General features: G+C 49.0%; 1 protein-coding gene across 3 annotated transcripts in view; it reads right to left on the reverse strand.

Moving 5' to 3' along the window:
* Positions 1 to 26,118, reverse strand: part of SLC41A3 (solute carrier family 41 member 3) — a 69,318-nt gene extending 43,200 nt beyond the window's left edge. The window contains exons 1-2 of one of the 3 annotated variants that reach the window (XM_040628347.1): positions 25,986 to 26,118; positions 13,561 to 13,847 (exon numbers count right to left, since the gene is read on the reverse strand). In XM_040628347.1, coding sequence (XP_040484281.1) covers positions 13,561 to 13,815 — 255 coding nt within the window. In that variant the 5' untranslated portion in view covers positions 13,816 to 13,847; positions 25,986 to 26,118. Of the gene's footprint in view, positions 1 to 13,560; positions 13,848 to 25,679; positions 25,830 to 25,985 lie in introns of those variants that run through there. The other 2 variants (XM_040628349.1, XM_040628348.1) reach the window with 2 other exon arrangements.
* Between the last annotated feature and the right edge of the window lie 656 nt (positions 26,119 to 26,774).

Consider the following 26,774-nt stretch of genomic DNA (forward strand, 5'->3'; position numbering starts at 1 on the left):
CTCACTGCTGCAATCTTCAGAGCAGGAGAAAGCAGTCACTCATTTACTTCACAAATTAGCACTGAGGGCCTAATATTTGCCAGACTCTTGGTCTAAGTGTCGTGGTGCTTCTGTTAGCTGAAAGACACACACTTAGAGCCTTCCAGTGTGGCAGCCAATCACAGAATGAAAATGTAATTATGATCTGTGATAAGTGCTCTGAAGGAAACCCAAGGAACAGGAGCAGAGATGAGGACCAACCAACCATACACAGCACCAAGACCTGCAAATGAATAAATAAATGAACGAATGAAAGCTCACTCCCTTGTGTAGCCACCTGTGCTTCTCAATGCCCTTTCATGCTGAATCATTTCACATTCAATCCATCACCAGACTCACAAAAATATCTCCAGGATGTTCACCAGAAGTACAACCTTCTGTTTTTGCAAATGAGAAATCGAAGGTCCAACAGGCACATGAAAAAACGTTCCACATCACTTCGCATCAGGGAAATACAAATCAAAACCACAATGAGATACCACCTTACACCAGTAAGAATGTCTAAAATCAGCAAGACGGGGAACAAGTGTTGGCAAAGTTGTGGAGAAACCCTCTTATACTGTTGGGGGAGTGCAACTTGGTACAGCCACTCTGGAAAACCCGAATGGAGGTTTCTCAAGGCATTACACATAGAGCTACCCTATGACCCAGCAATTGCACTACTAGGTATTTACCCCGAAGATACAGACGTAGTGAAAAGAAGGGGCACATGCAATGTCCACAATAACCAAACTGTGGAAGGAGCCGAGATGCCCTTCAACAGACGAATGGATAAAGAAGATGCAGCCCATATATACAATGGAATATGACTCAGCCATCAGAAAGGAGGAATACTGACCATTTGCATCAACATGGACGGCACTGGAGGAGATCATGCTAAGTGAAATAAGTCAATCAGAGAAAGACAATTATCATATGGTTTCACTCACATGTGGAACATAAGAAATAGCACAGACGACCACAGGGGAAGGAATGGAAAACTGAAGGGAAGAAATCAGAGAGCGAGACAAACCATAAGAGACCCTGGACTCTGGGAAACAAACTGAGGGTTGCTGGAGGGGAGGTAGGAGGATGGGGTAACTGGGTGATGGACTTTAAGGAGGGCATGTGTTGTGATGAGCACTGGGTGTTATACGCAACTAATGAATTGTTGAACACTACAACAAAAACTAGTATGTTGGCTAATTGAATTTAAATTAAAAAAAAAAAGAAATCGAAGGCCCTGAGAGGGTCTGCCCAAGATCATCACACATGTCAGTATCAGAGGCAGGACCAAGACCCTGGCTTCCGGGTGCAGACTGCCTCCACCGCCCTCCCTGTGGTCCACTCCTCACCCTTCTCCTGTCTGCTGCTGTCTGTCATCTACGGTTTGGGTACTTGTGTTCAAACAAGAGTCTGAACCAGCAGAAGGCAGGGAGAAATGGCATGTTTTTGAAAAAGGAGTTGCAGAAGTTAATTGGTTTAACAACAGAACCACTCGGAGCTGGCCTGGTTTCTCTGGACACTGGTCACGCTGCTCCCTTGGCACCTAGCTGGAGGGGCCCCAAACAAGTGATTACTTTCTTCTGATTTCAGCAACTCCTATGATTTTCTTATAGTTTTTAATTTGGTCAAACACCCCAATACAATGTATAATTATACACAGTGGGCCCTTGAACCATTCTCATCAGTACAGAAGATATGGAAACAATCATTTACATAATTTCACACAGAAAGATTCCTGATTAAGCAATTTCTTAATCATTACGAAAATGTTTCTCACTTCTGTTTTAAAAAATGAGAAATTAACATAAATGCACACACGTAGCAGTGAACACAAGCAGTGAGAGTCCAGAAGGAAACACATCAAGATGCTAGATGTGGCCATTCTGAGTGCCGGAGTTTAAAGTGACCTTTATTTTATAATTTTCTGTACATTCTACTGTGATTACTTGCTTTTATAACCATCGAATCATAAACTTTCACCAAAAATAAAGATGTCATTACATGGAAAAAATTACTTTCCTGTGCTATTTGAGAACAAAATCTGTCAACATGGTTTATTGGGTCATAATCCAGAAAATCAAGAATGTGATTTTAAAAATAGTTCAGCAGCACAGCAGGAAATCTCAAAGAGCTTGAAATAGATTCTGGGGCTGTGCTTGGCAGTGGGGTAGAATCTGGGTCAAGCGTCAGATGGTTCTGGAGGACCCCGAACAAGTCCCTGCCCCTGTGTGGGCCTCTAACTTCTAATCACGAGGGTTTGGACGGCATCAGTGGTTTTCAGTCTATTCTGCCATCAGAATGACCTGAAACGTGCGGCCCAGGCCCAGGCCCAGGCCCAGACCCAGACCAATGAATCAGGATCCCCAGCCTACAGCATGACTCCCTCATCTACTCCAACCCCCTCAATTTTTAGGGGGTATGTCTTTGCAGGACAATTAGGAGGGCCCACAGAGGGTGGGCAGAGGGCTTTAGAGTGCACACCACCATCCCAACTTTCCTTTCTGATTCTTCAGTGGGGACTGGTTATCTTCCCAGCAGCACACCTAACCCTTTCACGGTCACCTTGAGCCTGGGCTGGTTCTGAGCCAAACGGTCATGCTTAAAAGACCTGAATTCTTCCCCATCCTGTTGAGGTCTCAGAGATCAAGCCGATTACATTTTTAATAACAGGAGGGGTTCTCCTTGATTTCCTGCTTCTGATGTGGCTGGCAGAACCCACCCACAGGTGAAAACGTAGACCCAGAGCACGCCTTCCCACCCGGGGCCAGCTGTTCTCATGTACGGTTTTTCCCAGGCAGCTCCCTCGTGTCACTCGGGCCTCACTCCAACCTCTAGTCCTCAGGCCTCCTCCGGCCTCCCTCTCCGAGGCTGAGGCACAGCGGGCCTCCTTGTCTTCATGGCCCTTTCTGCTCTCCAACACTGACTTATGCATCTACTGTCTGTCCCTCCCTGCTTGACTGTGATGCTGTGAGAGCGGGGCCTGGGTGTTGGGTCCTCCATGCATCCGGGACAGTGCTGCTCTGTCTGTCTCTCTCTTTCTCTCTCTCTCTACACACACACACAGACACACACGTGTTGCATGAATGAGTGAACAAATGAACAAACAGAACCATAGAAACAAAGAGAAAAAGAAACCCAATCAGCCTTCTCTAGGTTGAGGGTGTAAAGGCCTAAAATTATTATGATTTGCTGCCCTGACATCTGGTGAAACAGGAGGGCCTCAAATGGTCTAACTGCAACTTCCCTTCACTACTCTTCTCCAACAGACAAGGTCCTCTAGTCAAGCAACCCTCCTTAGCAACCTGACCTGGCACAATTCCTGCTTGTTCCCGAGAAGGGGGTTTTAGTTCCTGCCAGCCCACACCTTCCCCTGGGAACCAGGGGCACCTCATTGTATTGTTACTACAAAGCCGGCCTCCTGTAGCTCCTGGCAGTTCACTCTGCTCCCCAGTGCAACCCTGTGCCTCTGGGTGGTAGGCAGTGTCCTCCTCCCCCAGGCTCTGAGTACATGTGACTGATAAACTCAGTGATTTCCTTTGTTCAGTGTTGGGGTCATGGTGTGTTCAGGCCATCTCCATCACGCTGCGGTGGGAACCCCTCCCTCACCAATGGAGTGAGGAGGAGGTGATTCCAATAGTTCGCATCATGAAAAGGACAGCCCAAACCTGGTCAGCTTGCACCAGCTGCTCTTTGCTAACCAGCTGCAGACGTGGCCAGGGCTGCCTGGGATGGAGCCGCGAACCGCTGGACAACGTGTGCGTTAGCCTGCTCCACGTTCCCCTCACTGTCTCTCCTGGGCACGGCCATCTCTTCCCATCACCAAGTCAAGAACTACTGACAACTGGCCGTACCCCAGCAGGAGGTGCCTTCAGAGGGCAGTCTGTATCTGGCAAATGCTCTATGACACTCCTGCCACCTAGTCTGACTTATGAATTAAATTGCCAAAATGAGACCCCAGGAAAGACTCCCCTCTGCTGAGCTAAAATAGTTAACACAGTCCAGCGTAAGCTAACACAGGGTCTTCAAGGGTTGAAATTGGTCATACAAGACCTACTTGGTGAAGGAGTGATTGCCCCCACTGATTCTCCTTTCAAAAGTCCAATTTGGCCTGTTCTTAAACCTGGAAAGAATATAAGGTGCTCCAGAGTGCATGACCACAACCTTAAAGCTCTGGTTCCATCCACTGAGGCCCCCATCCGATGTTACTGAGATGACTGACTCCACCCAACCAGCAACCAGTAAGGACTGTGCTACTACAGATCTGATGTGTTCTATTCAGTGCCTAGTTCAACAGCCTCTTAGGTGCAGTTGATCTTCAACTCAGAATGGACACAGCAGACTTTTCCAGGCTACTCACGGGGTACCTCACCAGCTCTGCCATGCACAATCTTCGCAGACAACATCTTAACTGCTTGCACCTTTCTTGAGGCGCAGGTCTGACGTTACATTATGATGCCTTCCTCCAGGGAGACTCAGGTGACACAGTCATTAAGGACATCCAGATACTCAGAAAGGAGCTCACAAAGAGAGGATGGGCCACGACTCCACATGTAGGGCCAGGCCAGCCACCTTGGCAAATTCATTAAAATTATTTTGGTAAACTCAGAGCGACTCCATCCTTTACACTGTCAGAAAACAGCTGCTGACCTCTCAGCACACACACTGTTAACACAAGTCCAACATTTTTTAGTCCTTTTTGGATTCCAGAGGCAACACAGTGCTCATCTACACATTTTACTGATGGCCATTTATGCTGTCACTTGCAAAGAAGGCTGCCTTGAATGGACACCTCCAACAAAAGGCCCTGGAATCTGTCCAAAGTAAAGTCAAAGGCATGCGGCACCTGGGTGGCCCAGTCGGTTAAACGTCTGCCTTTGGCTCACATCATGATCTCTGGGTCTTGGGAAGGAGCCCCACATTGGGCTCTTTGCTCAGCAGGGAGTCTGCTTCTCCCTCTCACTCTCCCTCTTGCTGTTTCTCTCTCTCTCTCAAATAAATAAATAAAATCTTTTAAAAAAAAAATAAAGTCAACAGGCATTCCCATCAGTGCCTTCAAAGACTCCTTCACTGAAAAAGCTTTAGCGACCTCCCCTTATGCTTCCTAGTCTCTGGACCATATATCCAAAATGGACACAGTGCCCAAGGCCTTCAGATGCAAGAGAATACCTTCACTGCCTACACTATGCATCAACCAAGCAGCAACTGCTGGCCACACACTGGGCTCTTCTGGAAAGAGAGGCTTTCACAGACCCCGGCCTATGACCTTCCCCACCCAGCTGCCCATTCAGCCTTGGGAGTCACAGCTATTGAGGCCTCCTCAATGCAGGACAGAGTCAAACCTGGGCCTCCCGCATATGCCACCTCCAGGAAGAGGTCTTCCCTGTTCTTCCTTGGTCCCTTGGCAAATGCCACCATACCAGAGGAGGTCTCCCCTCCCCTGGTCCCCTTGGCCGTGAAGGGAGCCCCCACATCAGCTGAGTGAACGGCAATGGAGTCGGTTTACTTCATGGACAGTATGACCACTGTACTACATGACGCAGCTCAGTGGAATGTTCATGTCCCTGATAAAGGACACGACCCCCCCAACAGTCAGCAAAAGTGGCCAAACCTTAGACTGCCATTTAGCACTGGATGCCCTGGCACGCAAATGTCTCCATCTGCACTTTTCACAAACCCCTGGGCCATGGCCTGAGTTGTTCCTTTCGGGGTAAGGAAGAACTTGGGCCACTCCTGCCTCAGTGACACACCAAGTACAGGTCAACGTCACAGATGTCTCCACGTGTAGTAAGGCCACCATACAAGGACACTGCTTATTCTCCTTGGTGTCACGACATTACAGACCATGGCCAGGCCTTCCCGGATACACAGCATACACAGTGCTGGCTCTACGGGAAGGACTCAATAAACCCCACCTCCCCTGCAGACCCCAAGCAGCCAGTGAGCTTGAGAGGCACACTGGTCTTCTCAAACAACTGCTATTTAAGCTACAAGGTAGCAAATGAGTCCCCACTGGGGGTGGGAGGGTGATTGATCCGGCATTAATTTTAATCTGGATTCATGCTCCTGGGGATACATGCTCCCTGCACCCCCAACACAGGCCCCTCCACGGACTTTACTGGCTGCAATGGGGAACCCCTATAAGCTCACCACGGGGCCCTCTCCCTTCAGGTCAAGAGGCTGCTTCACTTGCTCAGGAGGCACTTTGCCCGCTCACTAGAAGTCCCAGTCACCACCAAGGTTTCAGTTGGTGTCAAGGCATCACTGCTGAGGCCTAAAATCAGCAGTATTATGTGCTGCTATGACCTGGGGGCAAAGCAGGAGGGTCCTGAGTAGCCTAACCACAAGCTCCACCCCGCTGTTCTCATAACCCTTCTTATCATAGGGATGGTGCCTTCTTATCCCTGAGTAGTGGGCTCTATCTACTTCCCTGCCGGCCTGTGAACATGCCAGTCACACCCTCCCGCAGAAACCAGCGGCTCCCCCACCCTTTTGATACCGCAGAGTGCCTCCCATAGCACCTGCAGGTTCACTTTGCTCCCAAGCACTCCCTCCTGAGGGCCCTGCACAGCATCTGCCGGCCCCTCTCAGGCTAGGAGCGCATGTGACTAATAACCTGTGCTGTTTCTCAACAGTCAGGGGTTCGGCCACCGCCATAACCCTAGGACGGGAACCTCCCCTCGCCAAGGGGAGGCAACAGGCTGCCCTCAGCCCCTCTGGCACTCAATCCAGGCTGCAATCCCTTCCCTCACAGAACACTCCACCCCCTTGCTTCTCCCCTCCCACCAGCCCCTTGCCATCCAGCCTTTTTCGGGTGCTCGGCGTGTCTCTGCTAAGGCACGATCCCTGCCAGACCCTCTCTCCTCTTTACCCCCACCCCACTTCCATGGAGCCCGAGGTTCCTGACCACTCTGAAGACCAGCACGGTGTCTGTGGACCACCAGTTTGAACTTCTGCTATATGTACTGCAAAGAGATCAGGCCCATCACAAAGAATGGGGTTCTTTCTTCTTCATATGAACACATTCCCAGCCCTGCCATATATATACTGCTCTGTGTGGGTGACCAGGGGCTGCAGAGCTCTAGGAGAGCCAGCTTCTGTTGTTAAGGAGGACATAGGCTCAGAGCCTTAAAAGAAAGAGTACTAATCTCACTACATAAAAAAAATATATGGGTCAAGTCAAAAGATAAAGAGAAAAATGAGAAACATATTTGTAATCCATATTACAATTAAAGGGCCAATTTCCCAAATATAAAGAAACCTTAGGTATCAATAAGAAAAAGGATAACCACTCCATTAAACTATGAGCAAAAAATAGAAATGAATATCCAAAGATATTCAACTTTACTCATTAATTTAAGAAATGCAAATTACACCACAGGGGACATCGACAATGGCCCCCAATACCTTCTGTACTGACACTCGGTGTAATCCCCTTCCCTTGAACATAGGCTGAACTCAATGACTTGCTTCTAGCCAAAAGAAGAAAGATGTTCTTCTGTGGTGAGGTTACAAAAGGCAGTGGTTTGCATCTTGCTAACAGACAGTTTCCTTCTTGGACCACACGCTTTGACGAAGCTGCCATGTTGGACACATCCAGCAGGGAAAGTACTGAAGGTGGTCTCTGGGCAACAAGCAGTGAGGAACTGAGGCCCTGAGTCCAACAACCTGCCAGGAGTTGACCCCTTCCACAACAATGTGAGCCCACCGGGAAGATGCCACAGCTGTGACCCAGCATCTCGACTGCCGCCTCCTGAGAGGCCTGGAAGCAGGAAACCCAGCTAACCTGGATTCTTCCCCAGAGCGCCCAAGAGATAATCTGTGAGTGCCATTTTAAGCTGCTAAATTTTGGGATGACATGTTACATAGTAATAGAAACTAATACAGTGTACAATGAAATGCAATTTTCCATCTATCGGATTGTTAAAGTATTTGATAATAAACTATGTTGCCAAGTGCTAGGAAACAGGCATTTTCCTTTGGTGGTAGAGAGATATTGAGGTATGTTCCCTCTATCCCCATACTCTGAAAAGTTTTTTTTTTTTTAAGATTTTATTTATTTGAGAGAGAGAGAGAGAGAGAGCTAGCGAGCACACAAGCAGAGGGCAGGACAGAGGGAGAAGCAGGCTCCCTGCCGAGCAGGGAGCCCAAGGTGGGGCTCAATACCAGGACCCCACGATCATGACCTGAGCCGAAGGCAAACATATAACCGACTGAGCCACTCAGATGCCCCTGAATAGTTTTATCAGGAAAGGATCCTATATTTTGTCAAATACTTTTTCGGCATCCATTGAGAGGATCATATGGTTCTTGCCTTTTCTTTTAGTAATGTGCTCCATCACACTGATTGAATCCCAGGAACCCAGGAATGAATCCCACCTGGTCATGATGGATAATCCTTTCAATGTACTGTTGGATCCTAGTGGCCAGGATCCTGTTGAGGATTTTGGCGTCCATATTCATCAGGGTATTGCTCTGTAATTCTTTTTGATGGGGTCTTTGTCTGGTTTTGGGATCAGGGTAATGCTGGCTTCATACAATGAGTTTGGAAGCTTTCCTTCCATTTCTATTTTTTGGAACAGCTTCAGTAGAATAGGTATAATTTCTTTTTTTTTTTTCAAAAACTAATAGTTTATTAGATTTTTTAGAAAAACTTGCTCCATGTGGCACCTAAATCTGACATCCAAAAAACAAAACAAAAAAACTACTCTTGTTTGTGTTACCAGCGACCTTGAAATTGCCAAATACACTTGACAATTTTAATCTTTAACTGACTTGACCTTTCATCAGTATTTGACATCAGTGTCTATTCCCTTCTGACACATCCCACTCTCTATCTTCAACGGTATCATTTTTTTTTATTATAATAATATTTTTTTATTAAAGGAACAGCTTCAGTAGAATAGGTATAATTTCTTCTTTAAATGTTTGGTAGAATTCCCCTGGGAAGCCATCTGGTCCTGGACTCTTCTTTTTTGGGAAGTTTTTGATTGCTGCTTCAATTTCCTTGCTGGTTATTGGTCTGTTCAGATTGTCTATTTCTTCCTGTTTCAGTCGTGGTAGTTTATAAGTGTCCAGGAAGGCATCCATTTCTTCCATGTTGCTTAAGTTGTTGGCATATTGTTGCTGGTAATAATTTCTAATAATTGTTTCTATTTCCTTGGTGTTAGTCATGATCTCTTCCCTCTCATTCATGATTTTATTGATTTGGGTCTTTTTTTCTTTTCTTTTGGATAAGTCTGGCCAAAGGTTTATCGATCTTATTAATTCTTTCAAAGTACCAGCTTCTAGCTTGTTGATCTGGTCCCACCCCCAGGGCAAGTGATTTGTTGGTATCTGTCCAAGTCCCAAATGCTTGCACCTTTGACTCAGCACTTCTATTTGCAACAATTTATCCTACCCATTTACTCAGGCCTGTATGAAATGTCAAGATGATTCACTGAAGCTTTTGTTAGTAGTACCATTTTAAGTTGTTGTGAAATGAGCAAAATCGTGCCCTCTCCCCCAAACTGAAGTTCTAACCCTCCATCCACCCCATACCTCAGAATATGACTACATTTGGTGCCAACAAATTGGGCCTTAAAAAAGGTATTAAATTAAAATGAGGTCATAAGAGTAGGTCTTAATCCAATATGACTGGTGTCCTTATAAGAAAAAGAAATTTGAACGCAGACATGCACAGAGGGACGACCATTTGAGGACACAGGGAGAAGGTGGCCATCTGCACACCAAGGAGAGAGGCCTCAAGAGAAACCAACCCCGAGGGCACCTTGATTTTGGACTTCCAGCCTGCAGAACTGTGGGAAAAGAAATCTCTGACATTTTAGCCAGTCAGGCTGCGGTACTGTTATATGGCAGCCGTAGCAAACTATTAGATTAAATTTAAAAGCACATCAGAAGGGACATGGCTAAATAAATTCTGGTATATTTGTATAATGGAACATTGAACAACCATTAAAAAAAGGAAACTCTTAATATAAGAATATTGTAAAGGGAATGTATTGTCTAGTGAATATACTGCACAGCCATCTTGTAAAGTGAAAAGAGCAAAGCACTCAACAGTCTGTATATGCCAAAACTTGAAAAAAGAGAAAAATATACAGAAGCAGATAAACAGATATTGATAATTGTTCACACATGCATAAAATATCTTTAGGAGAAAACACAACCAACTGGGGCCCACTAGCTGCCCCTGTGTAGACTGGAGAGCCTGGTCCCTGTGCACATTTTGAACCTTTTCAACCTTGAACCACATGGATATTTTACCTTGCCCAAAAAATGAAAACAATAAAAAGGCGTAGCCTCTACTCTTAGGGAGTTCACATTCAAACCAAGGAGACACCAGATCAACGCACGACATAAAAGGAAATGGCAAACACCCCATCATCAGTGCAGGTGACATGTCAGTGGGGCCGGCGCCACAGGAAAGGCTCCATGAGAGACTGCCTGTGTGAACCAGGGCAGGGAGGGTGATAGGAGGCCCCTGCACTTGGAGTTGGTGGGAAGGCAGGCACAGGGAGGGGACGGTCTAAGTGAGGCTGGGGCTATACCATGCAGCTGAGACTGAAGCCAGCACCACTGGACAGAACTGCAGGACTGAAGCTGCAGCAGCACTGAGCCCGTGGGGCACCGCTGCCCCATTCCAGCCTTCCCCACAGAACCCAACTGTCCACAGGGCAGGGGACCTGCTCTTCTCCTCACTTCAAGCAGCCCAAACCAATCAAGGCCATTCCATTCCCTTTGCCAATTTTTGGTTTCAAAGTGGGATGTGCCTCAAATCTGCCAGTAAGAAGTTGGGGAATTCTGTTGGGAGTGCCTAGAAAAGGTTCCCTGTGCTTAAGAAGGAGGAGCCAGAACACACGGCCCATTCTTCTCCTTCTGCACATGATGCGGCTGTAAGACAGAGCCAACTTTGGGTGCGGACTTGCCAGGAACATGGAAAGGTCCTGGTTCCTTGGAGGCATCGTTGGCTGGTGATGGTAACACTTTCCAAACCCAGAATTACCCTATCCTGGGAGACTACCCTCCATTTTGGGAGATGACAGATTTCCTTCTTATTTAATCTACTCTAGGTGTGTTTTCTGGTATTTGTGGCTGAAACCATCCTCACTGATACAACCAAGGGGAACCCAAGATGCTTGGATATGTTTGCGGAGCCTGCATACTATTCCACAGTTAACAGAGAAATCAACAGGTATTTTAAAATTCAGCTCTGCATCATGGAGGTTCCCCTGACATGGCAGTCGGGCCACGACCCTCACGTGAGTCCGATGAATACATAAAAGAAACTCCTGGATATTTCTGCCTGATCTTTATCCTCTTGAGTTGCCATTTTACGTAAGTTCTTGAAAACTGGCCCAGCACTGCATGTGACAGAAAATCAGTGACGACAGGAATAACAGCAGTTAATCTTCACCGGGTGCTTTCTAATGCCTGGCACGGTGACCAGCACGGCACGGTCCTCTTTACAACCTCGTGGGGTCAACTCCAATTTACAGAAGACAAAACAGGGCAACAAAGAGCAACTTGTGTAAGTGACAAAGGTCGGACTCAAACCCAGTTAGAGTAGCTCCAGAGTCTGGGCCCTTGAGCACTTAGTTCACTACTACACTGCCTCTCCGTCCCAAGCTATAAACCTGTGTGTGTGCATACACTTTCTAAACCAATGTATGTACAAGGTGCTGATGTCTATGAACGCATGCACAAATATACATGGTGAGGTGTGTGTGTGCTTGAGTGTGTGGGATACACGCTCAGTGACGTCATACTGGCAAGAACCCTCGATAAAACAGACTTTCTGAAAATCATTGGTATAGAGAATGGACTGCAGGGAGGGGGACCCGAAGTAAGGAAGGCGGTGAGGAGGCAGGGGCAGGAGGCGGGAGTGGGGTGCGGAGGAATCTCTGGGTTATGGAAGCCAGGCACTGAGGTGCTCTGGAGAGTACGGCAGTGCTGACTGACCACAGCTTAAAGAACGATGTAGGGCCAGAGGGCACCAGGTCACTGGGAGAAAGGAGAGGGCTGAGGGGTCTGGGGGTTAGAGAGAGAGAGACCAAATGTGGGGAATGGGGCTGAATCCGACTGGGATAGGGACTCCGCTTTAAGAGAAGCCCATCCTAGGGCCTGACGAGGTCTAGGTGGATCTTTGGAGTGCAGCTGGTCACTAGCATTATGATGTCATGAGAAACTGGACCGCTGGGAGTTGGAAGGATCTTTGAGAACCCCAGACTGGGACACGGACAGGCAGGTGATGGAGTGAAGGAGGATGGTGTAACAGGAGGGAGTGGTGGGGACTGTGGCAAACCAGAGAACATGGCCACCTAGAGGGGGCAGCAACCAGACTGTGGCCCTGAGAGAATGTGGGTCCAACATTGTAAGAGCTGCCAGGTTTTCAAGAGAAAACAGAAATTCAGACGTTTTTACATGAAATGATTTTAGTGTCAGTTTAAAATAATTTTTATTTTTTATTTTTTAATAATTTTTTATTATGTTATATTAGTCACCATACAGTACATCCTTAGTTTTTGATGTAATGTTCCACGATTCATTATTTGTGTATAACACCCAGTTAAACCACCAGCCCTACAGCTACGTGGCAGAGCTGGGACTCAAATGAGTGCGGGGCAGGGTGTACACTCCTAACCACAGAGACGCCACCCCAAGCGCAGAGACCCTGAAACAGAGTGAGATACGTGCTGGGAGCTGTCAGACGCGCCAGCCCTGCTTCTCCAGCCTGCCCCACTCTAGACGATCTTTGTTCTCTGCTGGTTGCTGATAGGAGAGATCTGGCCAGTCGTGACTTAGGGTACTCTGAGGTATTAGCCTTTCCAGGGAGGACTTCTGAAGATCACACTGATGAAAGGACTGGGGCTCTGACAGCAGAAGAACAGGAAAGGCATGGTATGTTGGTAACTTTTTTGTCTGATGCGTCACTCCCAGTTCCTTACTGTGTGGCATTCCTGTAGGGTTGCAAATCGAGGGGTCCTGCCTCCCCACAAAGAGTGATTAACAACGTAAGTCAGGCTAGCCAAGCAGAGAGTGTCCTCCCTCAGGGAACAGTGACTGGGATAGGAGTGGACACCTGACGGCAGGATCAATTTTTAGAGATTGATGTGGATATTGACAAAGAAGTCTCTTTTTCTAAGAATGCATGTACTAAGGATTAACTGCCAAGGGCCATCGTCCCCTCTAGGTACAGAATTCTGCCTCAAAATAAAACATAGCTGAGTGACAGAGAAAAAGCCAACATCATGATATCATTTAAGCAGCTGGATCATGCCATGCCTGAAATCCAACCCCTTAGATATTTCAATTCTATGAGCTAATAAATTGTCTTTTTTAAGTTTAACTTGGGTTAAATTTAGTCTCCATCACCAGTAACTAAAGGAATCTTGCCCAATTTGTAGAAAACTGGCATTTGAGAAAAGAAGGCCCTGCCCCTTGTCCCTCGAGCTGGACTCAACATGAAGCTGCCTACTCTTCAGCGATGACATTCAACAATGCCACCAACAGCACTATTACCATTTAGTTCCCTCTTACCTGGAAATAGTTCAAAAGTACACCAGCTCCGGAGAGTCCCAGTCCTGCAAACATGAAGGGCACTATCACCTGAAGGCCAATGGACAAGGCAGTCTCCCTCCTGAGCTCAGTCGCCAACGGTTTAGGGACGACCCTGTGGCTCTCCAACACACTCAGAGGTCCATCTTCTGAGGCTGCAGAGAGTCTTCCAGGACTGAGGGTGTGTGGCAGAACCAGCTCCTCTGGCCTCCGCTGTCGGGTCTCTGTCCCATCCATGTGAGCAGAGCTGAGCCCCTGGCAGCCTTAGCCTGGGAGACAAAAAGTAACAGGGGCTGTTTAGTAGAGTTCCTGACCCCTCTGGGGTCGATGCCCTGTAAGACCTCGGGCCCTTCTTGTCCAACAGCCCCTCACTCAGTGACTGCTCCACATGGTCTCCTGTGACCCCAATTTAAACAGTTTTTTATTTAATATGCATATGTTTGAGGGGAAAAAACACATTATAGAAGAGAGCACTAAATATTTATGAATTAAGAGTTAGCAAAACTGGTGGTATAGGGACTGAAAATTCTCTCCTCCATAAAAGAACACGAAAGCTAGCAAAAACTGTCAGAATCCATGTTTTCAGAAGTCTGAAGTTAATCAAAGGCTTGCAGCAATGCAAGGAGTATTTATTCAAGAAAAAAATGCCGAATCCTTAGCAAGCACAGCAACATGGATGCTCGTGATAGTTTAACTGTGCCTTAGTCCCATCCCCGCTCTCTGGCTCTACAGCAGCCTTAAAAACCAACAGCCCAGAGAGAACAGAGTGGGCTCCAGCTCTTTCAAAGCCTCATTCTCAGAAAATTGTCATTCTTTGACCTAGCAGGTGTTCACTGGAAATTGCCACTTACAGACTCTCTGTATTTCACCCAACTCATAATTCACTCCATGTAAAAAGTCTGGCGGACATTTGTTGAAAACAATTAGAGGCACTTCACAGCTGCCTGACGCAGGGGGTAATAGGTGGGGTAAATACACTAACCAAAAACCCTAAAAGGAAAAGCTGGGGAATGAGATGTCTGTGCAAATTTTGCAAAGTTCCTAAAAATTCCTGGGAATCTAGAAGGCCACTCATACTGAGCTGGGCATCCGCTCAGGAAATAGCTGAAAAGGCCCGCAGCTCTATCCTCTAGCTGTTCTGGAGGCTTGGCACGAGCAGGAAGTGAGGCCTGAGGCACAGCTGTCCCCTACCACACCATGTGCTGAAGGTGTGTCCCCACGTGCACACAGAGCCCCCAGGCAAAGACAGGGAGGTTCAGCAGCTCCACGCGGGGCATTCAAGGAGATCTCTAGCCAAGCGTTACCTGATCACAAGCAGAGACTTCAGTGGCTGCACACAACACAGAATACAAAACAAAGAAGTCACTTGCAAAAGTCACTAAAGACACAACTCCAGCAAGCAGCAATAACAAGAAACCTTGAGTCATATTCCATTGTATACATGGACCACATATGCTTTATCCATTCGTCTGTTGAAGGGCATCTCGGCTCCTTCCACGATTTAGCTATTGTGGACAATTCTGCTATGAACATTGGGGTGCATATGGCCCTTCTCTTCACGTCTGTATCTTTGGGGTAAATACCCAGTAGTGCAATTGCGGGGTCATCGAGTAGCTCTATTTTTAACTTTTTAAGGGACCTCCACACTGTTTTCCACAGTGGCTGTACCAACCTGCATTCCCACCAACAATGTAGGAGGGATCCCCTTTCTCCACATCCTCTCCAGCAATTGTTGTTTCCTGCCTTGTCAATTTTTGCCATTCTAACTGGTGTAAGGTGGTATCTCACTGTGGTTTTCATTTGAATTTCCCTGATGGCTAATGATTTTGAACATTTTTTCATGTGTCTGTTAGCCTTTTGTATGTCTTCATTGGAAAAGTGTCTGTTCATATCTTCTGCCCATTTGTTGATTTGATTGTCTTTTGGGTGTTGAGTTTGAAAAGTTCTTTATAGATCTTGGATACCAGTCCTTTATCTGTAGTGTCATCTGCAGATATCTTCTCCCATTCCCTGGGCTGCCTCTTTGTTTTGTGGACTGTTTCCTTTGCAGTGCAAAAGCTTTTTATCTTGACGTACTAAGAGTTCATTTTTGCTTTTGTTTCTCTTGTCTTTGGAGACGTGTCATAAAAGAATTTGCTGTGGCCGATGTCAAAGAGGTTACTGCCTACGTTCTCCTCCATGATTTTTATGGATTCCTGTCTCACATCGAGGTCTTTCATCCATTTGGAGTTTGTCTTTGTGTATGGTGTGGGAGAGTGCTCAAGTTTTATTCTTCTTTATATAGCTGTCCAATTTTCCCAGCACCATTTATTGAACAGATCGTCTGTTTTCCATTGGATGTTTTTTCCTGCTTTGTCAAAGATTAGTTGACCATATAGTTGAGGGTCCATTTCTGGGTTCTCTATTCTGTTCCATTGGTCTATGTGTCTGTTTTAGTTCCAGTACCATGCTGTGTTGGTGATCACAGCTTTGTAGTATAGCTTGGAGTCAGGCAACATGATGCCCCCAGCCTTGTTTTTCTTTTTCAACATTTCCTTGCTGATTCGGGGTCTTTTCCGGTTCCATACAAATTTTAGGATTGTTTCTTCCAGCACTTTGAAAAATGTCATTGGTGTTTTGATCGGGATGGCACTGAAAGTGTAGATTGCTCTGGGTAGCATGGACATTTTAACTATGTTTATTGTTCCAATCCATGAACATGGGATGTGTGGTCCAAATATACAATGGAATATTACTCAGCCATCAGAAAGGATGATTACACAACATTTGCATCAACATGGATGGAATTCAGTAAAGACAGAGAATGTTAAAAGCAGGGAGAAGTCCTTTCATGCACAAGGGCTCCTCAAGATTAACAGCTTATTTCTCATCAGGAACCACGGAGGCTAGAGGCGGCAGGATGACATATTCAGAGAGCTTAAGGAATAAGACCGCCAACCAAGAGTTCCGTAAGGAGCAAAGCTATCCTTAAAAAATGAAGGACAAATTAAGAGATTCCCAGGTGAGGTGGCTCAGTCGTTAAGCATCTGCCTTTGGCTCAGGTGATGATCCCAGGGTCCTGGGATTGAGCCCCGCATGGGAGTCCCTGCTCAGTGGGAAGCCTGCTTCTCCCTCTGCTGTTCCCCCTGCTTGTGTTCCCTCTCTTGCTGTCTCTCTCTCTCTGTCAAATAAATATATAAAAAAGAGAGAGAGAGATTCCCAGGTGGACAAAAACCAAGAGAATTTGCCACTAGCACACCTGCCCTACAGGTAACACCAAAAAAATCCTTCAGGCTGAAACGAAAGGACCCAGGTGGTAGTTTGCATCCACATAAAGAAATAAAGAGCATGAGCAAAGGTAACTACATAGGCAAATATAAAAAACAGCATAAATGCATTGTTGTTAATAACTCTTTTTTCTCTCATCCAATTCAAAGACAACTGCATAATTCAGTATTTACAAATCACTATATATAGACACACAATAACTAACTATGCAATTTGTATGCCAGTAGGAGCACAAAGTAGGAGAGCACAGAGCTATATATAGGAACAAAGTTTCATATACTAGTGAAATATTCCACTGTATGAATAGACCACGTTTTGTTTATCAATTCATTAGGTGATGGACACTTGAACTTTTTTTACTTTTTGGGTATTACACATAATACTGTTATGAACGTATGTATGTAAGTCTTCACGTGAACATGTATTTTCCGTTCTCCTGAATTATACATTTTGAAGGGGTGAATCTTATGGTATGTGATTTGTATCTCAATAAACATATTCATGAATTATTTATGGAATAAGGTCAAGAAGCAGATGACTACCAGCTTCCCAAACTCTCTGAGACCCTGTCCAGTAACAGCCCCTACTGCTTATCACAGGGAACCACTGTCCAAACTCAGGAGAGAACCACCCCTCGGTGGTTGTTTCACTCCTTCCTTAGTGTTACCAACTACGAGTGCAGTCCTAAGTAACAGTGTCTGCTCACTTTGCAGTTTAGATCAGTAAAGTCATACCCCCATCTATTCATGTCTGGTTTCCTTAGCCCGACATTAAGTTTCTCATGTTCAGCCATGCTGTGGGACCATCTCATTTTACTGCTGAGTCGAACGCAACCACATGACCTGCCACGATCCACCTATTCTGCTCTCAAAGGACCATCCTTTCCAAAATAAAAATCACTTGATTGTTTTTTAATACAAAAGTAATGTGTTCATAAGAAATACAATTTAGAAAACACAAAAAAGGTATAAATATGGAAGTTTAAATCATCAACAATTCTACTGCCCCCAAATAACTCACACTAACCCTAGTACATATACCCTTCCAGTGCACACACACACATGCACATTCGTGCACGCTATTTTTTTTAAATCAATGTTCTAGATCCTGGGTTGTTTTATTTAATAAAACGTATATACCTGTCCAGCTCTGTTTTTAGCACAGATGTAATTTTTATGGCTTCTCATGTCATCCTTGATAGTCCACCCAGGTGTTCGTAAACCTTCTCTTCCACAGGATTTATAGACAGGAAGAGCAGAGGGAAGAACTCAGCGGGATCAAGTCCATACATGTTTTAACTTGTAGCCACAAGTGGCCCAAGGCCACCAGCCCCACCTCCCCATTGGCAGGGGACCAGGGGCCCTGCACTGTGCGCAGCAGGTTTATTAAAGCCAGCAGAGACACGGGGCCTGTGAGGATAGCCTGAGTGAGCAATGAGTAAGCAGGGCACAGGGGAAGCCTCATGTCTTCAGGGACACCTCTGAAGGTAGGAACAGTCTGCACACGCAAGCCTACAGAACTTGGGCCAAGGCAGGCTTTGCTCAGCTCAGAAAGGCAATAAACCACAAAACAAACAAACCACGGGAATTACTGATTCCTGCATGACTCCACCTTCCTAAAGGCTTTGTAGTAGGCCAGCAGTGGGACAGGAATGTCTGCTCCTCTTGTCACAGCAGGCCCAGTGGGGCCCATCCTGGTGCCCCCGCCCTGGTCCTGCCCCCACAGGAGCCACCTGTACCCTGCTGGTCCAGGCCCAGGTCATTCGTTAGGACTAAGACCCTTGTTCTACCTTCCCAGCGGCTTTCTTGCCCTAAACCCTCTAAGCCTGAACCCTTGAGGCAAACCAACCATTCTCCTTAAATCCATCACGATCTGTGCAGCACTGCTGGTAAAGTGAGCCAGGCTCCCATGGGAGGCCTGGCCACAGTAGGGAAGCAGGTAACGGTGGAGAGAAAAGTCCCAGTTCACATCACTGGGAGCCACGTACAAAACCATCAACAGGGTCTCAGGTCCCCATTCGGCTATTCTATGTGGCTCTGTTGGAACCCATGGGGAGGAAGGACAATTAGTAGAACAGGGCTGGGGGTCCCTGCATCCCTGCAGTACCAGATCCATAATTTCTTAAAAAAAAAATAATAGACACAGCTACCCATGACCCATGCAGTGGTCCCTCATACCCCTTAGCTCACAAGTCCCAAGAAGGTCTATTACTGCCTCCATCACACGGCAGAGGAAGCACAGGGTAAAGCAGATGATGAGTGCCAGCCTCTCGCCTGTGCCCAGAGCCCACCTCAGCCCTCTCAAGGACCAGTGCTCACATGGGTCTCCTCTCTCCTGCCTCTTCAGTTTCTCCCCTCTACCTCTGCAGGGTCATCTGGTGACAACAGGACCTTGTTCTAGAATTTCCGTCTCAAACAAGCTACCTTGACCTCAAGCCACCCTCTAGCTTGCGGCCCATGTCTCTCCGCCCCTTCAGAACACAATGAAAGAGACACATTCCCACCGTCTGTGTCCTTGCCTCTGCGCTCAATACCCATCCGGCTCCTCCCTGGACAAGTGGCCCTTGCCAAGGCCGGAGGTCACCTGCACGATGCCAAACAATTACCCCAAACCTCAGTGTGGCAGGAGACACTCTCAAGGACTTGAGCCCTGCCCACCATGCCCTCCCCACATCCTTGCCCCCCGAAGTGTGCCCCCCTCCTGCATGTTACTTTAGCTCCTGCTCTTTTCATCACCCCTGATAAAGTTCAGACTGCCTGAAAGAGCTGCTGACCCTCAAGAACAATGAATGCCCTGCTCTCATTTCTAAAACTGGCTGGACTGAGGCTGCCCCTTCCTGCTAAGTCTAGGGGAATTCTTTTTTTTTTAAGGGATGTCTTTTTTTTTTTTTTTCATTTTTTAATATATTTTTTTATTATATTATGTTAGTCACCATACAGTACATCCCCGGTTTCCGATGTAAAGTTAAATGATTCATTAGTTGCGTATAACACCCAGTGCACCATGCAATACGTGCCCTCCTTACTACCCATCACCAGCCTATCCCATTCCCCCACCCCCTCCCCTCCGAAGCCCTCAGTTTGTTTTTCAGAGTCCATAGTCTCTCATGCTTCATTCCCCCTTCTGATTACCCCCCTTTCTTTATCCCTTTCTTCCCCTACCGATCTTCCTAGTTCTTATGTTCCATAGATGAGAGAAATCATATGATAATTGTCTTTCTCTGCTTGGCTTATTTCACTTGGCACTGGAGGAGATAATGCTAAGTCTAGGGAAATTCTAACCAATACCTTCCTGCTAAAGCCCATAAAACATTCCACTCTCCTTCTCCAAGTTAGAATGTTCTTCGGGAGCCTTCCAGCGTTCAGCACTCTAGAATAAAGGCTATGTTAACGGTGCTGGGGATCCCTTTGTTCCTCCTGAGGCTCCCTGAGACTCCTTTGTCGTGTGTGCCTGACATGAATTGCCAAGGCATCCATATCAAAGACATCTGCGAACGGAGCTGTATGACACAGCTACTAGCAAACCAACCCAAGAGCCAGGCCACTGCACCACTGGAGCTCCGCCTTTACCAAATCCCAGGTAACCCAGATCACTGGCTGCCTGAGTGGCCCTGCTTCTCCCTTCCCGCATCCTAATTCTTGCTCTTAGGTTTTTAAACCATCCGATAAACAGTGAACCCATGAACCCTTAGTTATCCCGCCCCAGGAAAGGCAGAGCCCCATGTCCTCACACCCTCCCCCTCTCTGAGACCGCACTGTGTGGCTGTGTGCCCCTCAGGCGTGCTGTGTCCCCTCCAGGACCTGAGAGTGAGAAGGCTTGTTCTTCAAAGTTCTCTGCTGGTTTTTGCTGACGCGCTTCCTGTGATAGTAAGAACCACAAGGGCCAGTCCAGCCTCAACGGTGGTTCCAGCTGGGGAACTGGCTGGGGCTCATCACAAGTAGTACAGGCCCACAGGCTTCCCTGGCCTTTACAGCATCACTGTGGAAAGGCCGAGATGGACGTCACAGCCTTCTCCTCCCGGCTTTGGGCCGCAGATCAAATGGGACACACTTATGCTGAAAAGCGATTCATTGTTTCTCTGAAATTCTTTGTCTTTCCTGGCGGCCCTTCCCAGGTTTCTATGCAGGCCTCACTTGGTCCTACTCCACTGGTGTCCTACAGTCTCTTTTGCTGCTGGGGCTTTTCTCCCCGACCTCTAGCGCTCACACACCAGACTCTCCTCACCTCCCTTCTGTCCACAGCCTGTGTCTGGACCTCCCCCAGGCCCGTGCCTGAAGCAACAACGCCCTGCGGCTGCTGCCTCCCGAATAGAGGTCTCCAGCTCAGCCCGGATCCAGACACGGAAAGCCAACTTCCTACTCCGTGCTCTGAGAGGCGCCTCGGGCACCCTAGTCTAACGCAGAGCTCTCAGTGTCCCCATTCCACCCCTCAATCGCACCCTTCCATGAACAGCCACCCAGCCAGTCAGCACAGGGGCGAGGATATAAACAGAAAGGGCTTGGGGCTCAGGTGTGGCTATAACCCTTCAGATTGTACACACGTCTATACTGTTCAGACTTCTTCCCAATGGATGTGCACTATTAAAAAAACAAAACACAACTTTCTTTTTTAGAGCAGTCTTAAGTTCACAGAGAAATTCAGAGGAAGGTACAGAGAGTTCCCCCAACATTCTGCACAAGAGGGCCACGTCACAGTGAGCCTCCCCCGACACGTCAGAATCACCCTGAGTCCAGTTATATCAGGCTTCACTCCTGCGCTGTACGTGCAGTGGGTTTGGACACGTATCCACCATAAGGAAAGCACAGAGTAGTGTCACTGCGCTAAATCCTCTGTGCTCCACCCAGTCATGCCTCTCCCCCCTCAGTGCACGAAGGATTCGTCATCCATTCAACAAATCACATTTTGTTCCTTCCTTTTATGCTAGGGATTTTCTAGGTACCAAAAATACAGTGAAAAGCAAGACAGATAAGGGTCCTGCTCTCAGGAAATTTGTATTCTAGAGGCAGAGACAGAAATAAACAAGAGAACAAATAAATGAACAAGAGAAATTAAATACAGTGAACTGACAGGGGCTCTTCTGGGAAAGTGTAATGTAGGGTACAGACGGAGGCTCAAGGAAGGCCCTAGAAGAGAGGGTGACACTTAACTAAGCTCTAGTTGATTAAAAAAAAAAAGCCAACCGCACACCTGGTTCGCTCAGTCAGAAAAGCATGTGACTCTTGTGAGTTCGAGCTAGGCTGGGTGTAGTGATTACTAAAAAATAAATAATAAAACTTTTTAAAAAACGCCAACTGTGTAAAGGTCTAGGGAAAAGAGCCCTGCAAGCAGAGACAGCAGCAAGTATAAAGGCACTGGGGTAGGGCAAACTTGGTGCTTCCAAGGAACAAATGGCAAAGAGGTCGACAAGTCTGGGTACCTGGAGGCAAGAGGACGGCAGGGCAGCCAGTCCTGCGGGGCCTTAATGGCAGAGCAAGGAGTTCATGTTTCTTCCTCAGACTGATTTTTCTGTTTTTAAAAGACAACTCTGTTGCTTCCCCCACTAAAAGGAATCCGGGCCCACGAGTGACCCCAAATGACCCCCATGAAGCCCAAGTTACACCCCAGCAATGCACAGAACACTGAGAAAGGGTAAATCACTGGTGTTTGAAGTCCCTAGCTTTCCCGTGCTTTCTTATGCATCAGAGGATAACTGAGGACATTTCAGCTATGACTTCAGTTACAGTTCACCTTCCCTCCTCTGGGGGCGAGAGAGCTGAGGGCTGAGTCGAGGACCTCCAGGGCAGGAGGAAGTCTTCGCGGCCAGGGCATGACGTACGGCAAGGGCAGCGGGGTACACAGCATCGAACCGCTCAAAGTCAACGTGAGCACCAACCTTAGAGAACGATGTACTTTCTGGCTCTGACACTTCTAAAAGTAGTCCAAAGCAACAGGACTTTGCCTTAGTCTGGGGGGAACCGCCACGCACCCCCTCTGACACTCAGATACTCATCTCCAACACTCAGAACCAGGACTCTTAAAGGACAAGAGAAAAATCAAGATGGCTTTGGAACATTCTGTTGTTGCTAGAAAATAAGATGCTTTCAAAAGTGTCTGAGGAGGGGCTGAAATGACAAAGGAACAAAATGCTCTGTGCCCCTTACGGTGTGGGGACACTGTGACCCACCAGCAGGGACCACCACTGTCAATCGGTGACAACTTCAGCACCTAACAATACGAAACACAGTATGATTATCACTTTACAAGTTGAATCTGCAAAGGGCCACAAGTTCATTAGGAGATCAAAACAGAAAAGTTAAATTAATACAAAATGTATAAAACCCATAAAGAAAAAAATAAAACTGCAGACAAAAAAAGTCAACAAAGGATGAAATACAGCCTATTAGAGAACCCTTCCTTTGTTGATTTTAATAAGCTGGGCCCTTCGCCAATTCGATCACCACTGCATCACTTCATGAAGAGAAGACACATCCGTGACCCATGCAGGTGAGCAGGCAGGAGTGGACAAGGCAGACATGCTGGGAAGAGCAGGAGAAATCATCCAGCACCTGTGGTCACAAGATAAGCGGGCCGCAGGAAAGTGCACCAGCTGAAGGGGCAGACGTTCAGACAAGATAACCAATTTAAAGAGGCCCAAACGTGTCCACAAAAACTAGATGATTAGAGAAACACGAACCTTGAAAATTCGGTCTCTCCTCCCAAAAGGAGTAAAACCCCCTGGATGACCCACTCGTTGTGGTGAGGTTCCGGTAGAACATAAATGAGTTTCCAAATATGCCAAGAAACCAGGCTGGCACCAGGAGGCAAGTGCCGGCAGCCAAGCTAAACTGAAGGGTCCCCCAACTGCTGAGAAAGAGGTCATGTCTCAAGGTGCAAGGCAGAGCTAGGAGGACCCCAAGGAACAGGTCCAAGAGAAACGTGCGTGAGGAAAGCACACTGAGGAATGTCCTCTAAAATCACCTAAAATGGGTCAGAGGCCCAATGTGATCAGCACCCAGCAGGCACCCCCACCTGCTCTGTGCCCCTTACGGTGTGGGGACGCTGTGACCCACCAGCAGGGACCTGACAGCCCCATGGATGGTGGTCAGAGGCACTCGGCTTCCCGCAGAGCAGAGTGTGGGAGGGTTTCAGAAGGAGAATGGGTTCAAATGTCATTTGGATCAACAGAAATGAGCACAGATGAACACACCAGGTCCTGAAGGACGGCCTGCCGGTGAGAGAGGCCCCTGTCTGGAGAGCGGGCTGTGGGTGCAGGTAAACCCTGTCCTGTAGCCCACAGAGAGGGGCGAGGCTGGGGGGGACGGCACGGACTCCAGGGCTCCTGTAGCCCACAGAGAGGGGCGAGGCTGGGGGGGACGGCACGGACTCCAGGGCTCCTGTAGCCCACAGAGAGGGGCGAGGCTGGGGGGGACGGCACGGACTCCAGGGCTCCTGTAGCCCACAGAGAGGGGCGAGGCTGGGGGGGACGGCACGGACTCCAGGGCTCCTGTAGCCCACAGAGAGGGGCGAGGCTGGGGGGGACGGCACGGACTCCAGGGCTCCTGTAGCCCACAGAGAGGGGCGAGGCTGGGGGGGACGGCACGGACTCCAGGGCTCCTGTAGCCCACAGAGAGGGGCGAGGCTGGGGGGGACGGCACGGACTCCAGGGCTCCTGTAGCCCACAGAGAGGGGCGAGGCTGGGGGGGACGGCACGGACTCCAGGGCTCCTGTAGCCCACAGAGAGGGGCGAGGCTGGGGGGGACGGCACGGACTCCAGGGCAGGGATGCCCACCCAGCCTTTCCCCCAGAGGACACGAGATGGAAGGAGTGCTCCAGGACGGCCCCCCACAACAAAGAACTACCCAGCCAAGGTGTCAGAGTGTGGAGCTGAGCCCTGCAGGGCCAGAGAGCTTGGAGCCCCTTCCTCCCGCGTCAGGCTATGAGAGGGCTGGGCGGGGGGCCCAGGGCCCAGATGAACACTGGCTGCCAGTCACACGGGTCTGTAAGGTCAGTGATCTTCCAGACGCCTCCCAGTGAGTCAGGGAGAAACCGGCCTCGAATCCAAGGCCTTTTGGGAACTCCAGTGCACGTCAGGTCTGAGACCTGGTGGCTAGCACCTCACACAAACTAGTGTGCACCCCAAGGCAGCAGGGATGGCCATTTCTAATACTCACTGGGCCCCCCGAAACGCTGCAACCAATCAGCTCCACTCAGCTGCCCACTACCTGGCCGTGAGGTCAAAGTGCCTCTGGGCTTCACAGGGGACCGGCTTCAGTGGGAGTACCCTGGAGCCAGCCCCAAGGGTCTGAATTCCAGCTCTTCCCCTTCCTAGATGCGGGTCCTTGGAAAAGTTCAATTTCTTTGCCTCCACGGCCTCATCTGTTAAATGGGGACAATCGCACCAACTTCAGATTTGTGAAGATTAAATGTAATAACGCATTTATTTCACAAGACACCTGGCCAGTCCCCACCCTTGGTTCAAACCCCTCAAAGTTCTAATGTTTTAGACCAGTGGTTCTTAAACTATAGCTGCACCAGAATCACCTGGATTACCCACCCGGGTATTTTCTGATCAGTAGCTGGGGTAGAGGAGGCCAGTTAAGCCCAGACACTGCATGTGTGCGAGAGGAGCGAGCCTCAGAAGTACCTGAAGGACAAGGCTGGGCCGCCCCTCACGGTCTGGATTCCCCCACCTCCCACCCGCACGGGCACTGCACCAGCCCTGGTTTGTCTCTCTCCGTCCCAGGTCCCTCATCCAGCCCTGCCCGTGCCCTGGGTCCTAACCTGGCTACCTCCCCCGGCGCCCCCTCCGCACTAGGTCCCCCCGGAACACTTTTCCTTCCCTCTCCCCGTTTTACCTTACATTCGCGTACCTCCTGGCCCCGGCCTCCCATCGGACACCCCGGCTCTCGGTTCACCTCGTCTTCCGCGGGCCCCAAGCCCTGGGCTTCGCAGGTGGGTCCCACCGGCCCCGAGATGCCCTCGAACAGCCCTGGGTTTACTCCCTCTTCTGCGCATTCCCCGCCCTGAGCGCCACCCCGGAGCTTTCCCTGGGCCGAGTCTCTCCAGTGTGACACCCCCACTCCCCCAGACCCTCCCTCGGAACGCCCCCCTTTGGACCCCACCCCCGCCCCAGCCCGCGCGGGGCGCAGGGCCATGCTTACCGGATCCCCTCCCGGGCGGCGGCGCGCGAAAGGCTGGCGGGAGGAGGGTCGGCCGCGGGGAGGGCTCACGGTGGAAACGGGGAAGTCTGGCTCCTGTAGCCACCCCTCCCGGCCGGGGCGGGACCCGGAGACTGCGCGCGGGGGCGGGGGCGGGGCCGGGGCCGGGAGGGAGCCTGCCCCGGAGGCGGGGCGGAGGCGGGGCGGGGGCGGGGCGGAGGCGGGGCGGGGGCGGGGGAGGGGAGGGGCGGGGGAGGGGCGGGGGGAGGGGGAGGGGCGGGGGGGAGGGGCGGCCGCAGGCTCTCCAGCGCGTTGCCCGGCCCAGCGCGCGCCGGAAGGCAGTGCAGCGCAGACCCGCCCTCGGGCCCGGGAGCGGGAGTTTGTGTTGCGGACTCCTGGGGCAGAAGGCCTCCAGGCCGGGTTCACCACGCTCTGACTGCGTGAATCGGGCTTGCCTGAGCGCGCCAAGTTCCCCTCCTCCTGTGTTGCAGTGAATCACCTGAGGCCTGGTTTACAAAGAAGGGAACCGAATCTGGGCCTGTAAAACCTCCCGGGAGGATAGGGGGCTTGAGGATCCCGTCTTTAAAGGCGGTGTGAAGACGGGCCATTACTAAGGCACAGATGTTTTGCTAGCAGCCAGCGCTCCATAAAGGCTCCAGGAATAGCGTTTTGTTCTTGTGGTTACCTTCTTTATTGTAGAAACGCTCACACATGCAAAAGTAGAACAGTGGAATTGTCCCACACATCCATCGACCAGCTTCCATCGTGGTCTGCACCTTGCCCTCCCCCCCC

The sequence above is a fragment of the Ursus maritimus genome, unplaced genomic scaffold (assembly GCF_017311325.1).
Source record: "Ursus maritimus isolate PB19 unplaced genomic scaffold, ASM1731132v1 scaffold_14, whole genome shotgun sequence".
Taxonomy (NCBI): Eukaryota; Metazoa; Chordata; class Mammalia; order Carnivora; family Ursidae; genus Ursus; species Ursus maritimus.